The sequence below is a fragment of the Pleurodeles waltl genome, chromosome 11 (assembly GCF_031143425.1).
Source record: "Pleurodeles waltl isolate 20211129_DDA chromosome 11, aPleWal1.hap1.20221129, whole genome shotgun sequence".
Taxonomy (NCBI): Eukaryota; Metazoa; Chordata; class Amphibia; order Caudata; family Salamandridae; genus Pleurodeles; species Pleurodeles waltl.
Genome location: NC_090450.1, coordinates 582788314 through 582794313, shown reverse-complemented (window position 1 = coordinate 582794313; position 6000 = coordinate 582788314). Strand labels below are relative to the sequence as shown.

Sequence of the window (6000 nt, the reverse complement as noted above, 5' to 3'; positions counted from 1 at the left end):
TGAACCTTCAACTAGAAAGATTAGCCATCTAACCTGAAGTTGGGTAATCAGTTGCTAATGGGTCTTCACTCTGGAACACTGACCATCTGAAGAGAACACTGCTCTCAAGAATCCTCAACTGAAAACATTGTACTTTCCTTGGAAAACATCTATTGCCAACAGAAGCCATCCTACACTAAACTTACAACCGGACCACTGGCCCTCTATCGGATATCGTCAATGAGTACACTGCCATTCAATTGCAAAACTTCAATCAGAAACAGAAGCCATTCAACAGTCACACCAACCTTATAACAGAGCATTCAACTGAGAACAGTGCCATTCGATCCAGAAACTTGAAACAGAGAGGCCATCCAACAGCAACACCAAACCTCTATTGAAAACATTGCCCTGCCACTGGAAACCTACAACAGAGAACGCCATCCACACATCAAGAACTTCAACTGGAAACAGTGGCCATCCAGCAGGAAAAATGACTTTCTATTGGGAACACTGCCCTTTCATTGGGAAACTTCAATTGGGAACAGTGGGCATCCCAAAGGGACACTGACCTTCTGAGAACCCTGCTCCTGCATTTGAACTGTCAATTGGGAAAACTGCCATTGGGAGACTTCAAGTAAAAACTGAGGCCTTCCAGCTGGAACTCTTACCTCCTGTTGCGATCAAAGTTCTTCCATTGGAAATCCTCATGCCGTTCAATTGGGAAACTTCAAACAGAACTTGAGGCCATCCAAAGCAAACACTGACCTCCTATTGAAATCTTCAACGGGATTCACTGTTCTTCCACCAGGAGACTTCAGCTAAGGAAAACTGGCCCTCCCTTCGGAAGGCGGTTTGGAACAACGGGGATCTTCCAGGAGCCATAACTCTATGACAGAGTCGCTGACCTTCTAGTCAGTACCTTTAACCAAGACCATTGTTCTAACATCGGAAATGCTACTGCGCACATGAGACCGACTAGATAATTTCACAGATTATCGTACTCTTCACAGCACCCCCTGACTCCTTGGCAAATTCTTCGAGACAGCCTCTGATGGAATGTTCTCGATTCACCTGTGGACTTCCTCACTGATTTAAAATCAGCCTTTCCTGTTGTATCGTCGCAGAGTAGCGGAGACCATGGATCCGAGCCTGCCAGGCACCTTCGTACTCAACAACACCTCCCTGGCACAGTTCTCGGAGATGAAGGCCCCCGTGTACCAGTACACCGCACACAACCCCTGCTGCAAACTCAGCCCGCAGACCCTGAGTGCCCACCTGGCCGCAGGCACGCCGCATGGCATCAGCGACATCCTGGGCAGGCCCCTGCCCGCGCCCAACGGCAGCCTGTTGGCCGGGTACCCGAGTGTGGGCAGTTTCGGAGGCCTGGGCCCCCAGGGCATGTACTACGGGCCACAGGCGACAACCGTGCCCAAGAGCTGCAGCGAGTACCCGGCCCGTGGACGGGCCTGCTGGGCAGACACCAGGCCGGACTGGCGAGGGGGAAGCCCGGGCCGGCAGTGCGCGAGCGGTGAGTGAGCCTGGGCGCGTGGGCGAGAGTGCGCGGCGCAGGGGATGTCAGAGAAGAAATGGCGGGAATAAAGAGATGGGTTGTAGGAAGTGTTGTTCTTGGGGGCGAGAGTGCTGCAGAGAAGGGGCTGAGGGCTATAGGGAGGAGTGACAAGAGACAGGGAGAGTAGTACAGGGGGACTGAAGTTGTTGGGGGAGAGAGAAGAGTGAGGAAGACTGTCTGAGAGAGAGGAAAGAGTGTTGCAGGGAATCAGAGGCCAAACAAAACGAAGGGTGTTAAAGGAAGGAGGTGCGTCCGTGAGAGAGGGAAGGGTGTTAAAGGGAGAAGGAAGAGTTTGAAATGTTGAGGGAGTGTGGCGGAGGGGCAGAGGTACAAGGATGGAGGGAGTGTGATGGAGGATCAGGGCGTAGCTTCGGCGGGGTGTTTAGGGTGTTATAGCCCCTATTAAATATACTTTGTGGTAAATAGTTGAGTACAGGTGCTTTAAGTCGGTTATGTTGACGTGTTTCACCAGGAATTTTGACATAAATACAGCCAAAAACGCACCCACACTCTCTCCCTATGTTTTGAAAGTCTTAAAAAATGTTGATTATTTTACAAAATGTCGTGTTTCCCTCACTTAGTACCCCTACCAATCTGCATTCTTCTCCGTGTCCACTGCTCCTTAGGCCCCTCTCATGCGCCCTGCGTGTCGTATAATGTATTTTAACATGATATGCCTGCGTCATTGTTGGAAAAACCGAAGCTCACAACCCCCTAATCTTACTGACCAAGCTACGCCCCTGTTTAGCGGCAGTGTAACAGAGAAAGGAGAGAGTGAGACAGAGAAAGGAAAGAGTGTGATAGAGAGAGGGAGGAGTGTACAAGAGAAAGGGTAGAGTGTGATTGAGAGAGGAGTGTAACAGAGAAAGGGGAGTCTGAGAAAGAGAGGAGTGTAACAGAAAGGAGAGAGCGAGATAGAGAGAGGAGTGTAACAGAGAAAGGAGAGAGTGAGATAGAGAAAGGGAAGAGTGTGATAGAGGGAGGAGTGTACCAGAGAAAGGGAAGTGTGTGATAGAGGGAGGAGTGTGACAAGAAAGGAGTAGTGAGATAGAGAGTGAAGAGTGTGACAGAGAGAGGGGGAGAGTAACAGAGGGCAGAGTGTGATAGAAAGAGGGACACGTTTAACATTGAAGGGGGAGAGTGTGATAGAGGGAGGGAAGAGTGTGTTAGAGGGAGAAGAGTAACAGAGAAAGGGAGAGTGAGACAGAGAGAGGGAAGAGTGTTTTAGAGAGAGGGAAGAGTGTACCAGACAAAGGGGAGAGTGTGATAGAGGGTAGAGTGTAACAGAAAAAGGGAGAGTGAGATAGAGGGAAGCGTGTGATAGAGAGAATGAGGAGTGTAACAGAAAGGGGAGAGTGTGACAGAGAGAAAGAAGAGTGTGATAGAGAGAAGGAAGAGTGTGACAGATCAAGGGAGGAATGTAACAGAGAAATGGGTAGAGAGAGAGAGAGAGAATAGTGAGATAGAGAGAGGGAGGAGTTTGACAAAGAAAGGGAGAGTGTGATAAAGAAAGGGAGGAGTGTAACAGAGAAAGGGGAGAGTATGATAGAGAGAGAGAAAATGTGATAGAAAGAGGAAGAAGTTTAACAGAGGAATTGGAGAGTGAGATATGGAGAGGGAAGAGAGTGATAGAGAGGGAAGAGTGTGATAGAGAGGGAGGAGTGTAACAAAGAAAGCTGGGAGTGAGATAGGGAGAGGGAAGGGTCTAATAGAGAGAAGGAGGAGTGATAGAGGGAAGAGTGTGGCAGAGAAAGGGGAGAGTGTGATAGAGAGATGGAGGAGTTTGATAGAGAAAGGGAAGGGTGTTAGAGGGAGGTGGAATAGTGTGGTTCAGAGAGAGGAGAATGTCGCTGGGAGAGTGAAGAGCGGTACAGAGGGAGGGACGAGAGGGAAGAGAGTTACTGGCAGGAGGAGGAAAGTGACAGAGACGGGGGCATGTTACAAAGAGCAGGGAGAGTGTGTTAGGGAGATGACGGTGTCATGAGAGGGTGGGAGAGGGGAATCCGGAAATGAGACTGTTAAAAGGAGAGGGAAGAGCACCACGGGGGGAGTAGAGTAACACCAAAGAAGAGAAAGTTGTAGGTAGAAGAGATGGTTTGAATGGGGACCAGAGAGTGTCACAGGAGGGTTGGTGGTAGGAATGCTGTGGGGAGAGTGAAAAGTGTTGTGGAGGAAAGGAAGAGTTTGTAAGGGCAGCGTCACAAGAGCACGTAGGGGGGTACAGAACAAGGAAAAAGGGGAGCGTTTCAGGGAACGAAAAAAATGTCATAAGAATGTTATAAGAGAAGGGTTTTATGGAGGGAATATTGCAGGACACAGAGGGTTAAAAAGAGTTGCTTTTCAGGGAGAGGACAATGAGTTATCTGGATATGGGGCCTCGTAAAGGAGAGGAGAGCATCGGGGTCAGATGAGTGTGTTACAGGGAGAGGGGAGTGTTGAAGGGAAAAGGAAGAGAGAAGCAGGGGAGAGTGAGTGTTGGAAGGGAGAGGAGAGTTGAATGTGTGAGGAAGGGGGATGTGCTAAAGTGAGAGCGGTGTGTTAGAGAGGGAGGAGAGTGTCAGAGGGAGAGCAGAAAGTTAGAGTTGAAAGGAGGGTGTTAGATGGAAATGAGAGTGTTAAAGGGAGAGGGTTCTGTGCTAGAAAGACAAAGTGTTTGAGGAAAAGTGATTGTGCGAGGAGACTGTTAGAGGAGAACAGAGAGAGCGAGAGGGAGAGTGATGGACAGGTGAGCATTAGAGAGAAAGGGATGGTGCTGGAGGGAGAGTAGTGTGTTATTATAGGGGAAGGAGAGTGTCAGCAGGAGGGGAGAGTGTTAGAGGGAAAGTCGAGCATGATCAGAAAGGGGAGACTTTTACGTCGGGGTGGGAGTGTTGGGGAAATGAATGTTAACAGAAACACAGAGGGCCTGATTTAAGAGGCCCTAGCGCCACCTTATCGCCACCATAGTGTAATTTTTTTGCTGCTAAGGCAGTGCTAAAATGGCTTTTTACACGTGTCATATTTACAAAATGGCTCAATGCATGCACTGCGCCACTTTGTAAATCCTTGTGCCACATTTATGCCTGCGCCAGGGATTATGTATGCAAGAGGGGCATTCACCCCTGTTAGGAGGGGCCGAAAAAAATGGCACAAGGAAATCTAAGAGATTTCCTTCCTCCATTTTTTTGGCACTTTTAACACCTGTTCAAAGCAGGCGTTAAAAGGGGGCATGCCATTGAATACAATGGGCCCCTATGTTCTCTGCAGAAGTAGTGGCAAAATGTTGGCGCTACTCCTGCAGAGTGCATCAATAGGGTCAGGAATTCTGACGCTATTGCCCCCTACCCTGCGCCACGGTGCGCCGTATTTTCAATACAGCGCACACCTGGTGGCGTTAGGGGGCGGTAAGGGGCACAAGGAAAGTGGTGCTGCACCGGGTGCAGCGCCACTTTTGTTAAATAAGCCCCAGAGTTTCCAGAGGATAGGGGATGTTAGGAGGAGCGGAGAGTGTTCCAAGGGACAGGGCAGTGTTGGAGGGAAACGAGACTGCTGGAAGGCAGGAGATTCTCAGAGGCAGAAGAGAGTTTTAGATGTAGAGGAGAGGGCTAGAGGAGAGCAGAGTGTTAGAGAGAGAGGAAGAGGAGAGGGTTACGGCTGGAGGGAGTGCGTTCGTAGAGAGGAGGGTGTCACAGGAGGGGGGTGTTAGATGGAGAAGAGAGCTTCAGAGGGAGCGGGGAGTGTTACAAGAAAGGGGAGTGTGAGAGGGAGAGGAGGGTGGCGGAGGAGACAGCGTTGGAGGGAGAGGGGAGTTTTAGAGGGACAGCGTCGTTATAAGAGGATGGGAATTCTTATAGAATATAAGCGGACAGCGTTACGGGAGGCTTTAGGTGGAAAGGGAAGAGTGTGACAAAAATAGGGAGGGTTACAATGAGAGAAAAGGGTGTTCACGGAGGGGTGGAGAGTGGCGCAAAAAGAGAAGGAGGTGTTATAAGGAGAGGGAGAGTTCATAGAGAGCGAGGGATGAGAGTACCATAGCGAGGGGATTAAGAAGAGGGTAGAATGGTATGTTGTTGGGGAGACAGCGCTCTCCAGGAAGAGGGAAGGGGCAGGGAGCATTGTAGTGAGAGGTAAGAATGTCACAGGAAGAGGTGGCGTGCGATAGGGGTATTGGGATGTATTAAAGTTGTAACTGAGGCCCATATTTATACTTTTTTTAGCGCAGCATTTACGTCACTTTTTGACTCAAAAGCGGCGCAAACGTACAAAATAAGGCCCATATTTATATTTTTTTGCGCCGCATTTGCATCATTTTTTGACGCAAAAGCAGTGCAAACTTACAAATTACAATTGTATTTTGTACGTTTGCACCGCTTTAACGTTAAAAAGTGGCGCAAATGCGGTGCTAAAAAGGTACAAATATGGGCCTAATTGTATTTTGAAAGTTTGCGCTGCTTTTGCATCAAAAAGTG

The 6000-nt window shown here is 49.1% G+C and overlaps 1 protein-coding gene across 1 annotated transcript in view; it reads left to right on the top strand.

Moving 5' to 3' along the window:
- The first annotated feature begins 235 nt into the window (after positions 1-235).
- NKX6-3 (NK6 homeobox 3) overlaps positions 236-6000 on the top strand; it is a 51556-nt gene continuing 45791 nt past the window's right edge. Inside the window, exon 1 of the mRNA XM_069214080.1 lies at positions 236-1510. Within this exon, the coding sequence (XP_069070181.1) occupies positions 1120-1510 (391 nt within the window). The 5' untranslated portion in view covers positions 236-1119. The remainder of the gene's footprint in view (positions 1511-6000) is intronic.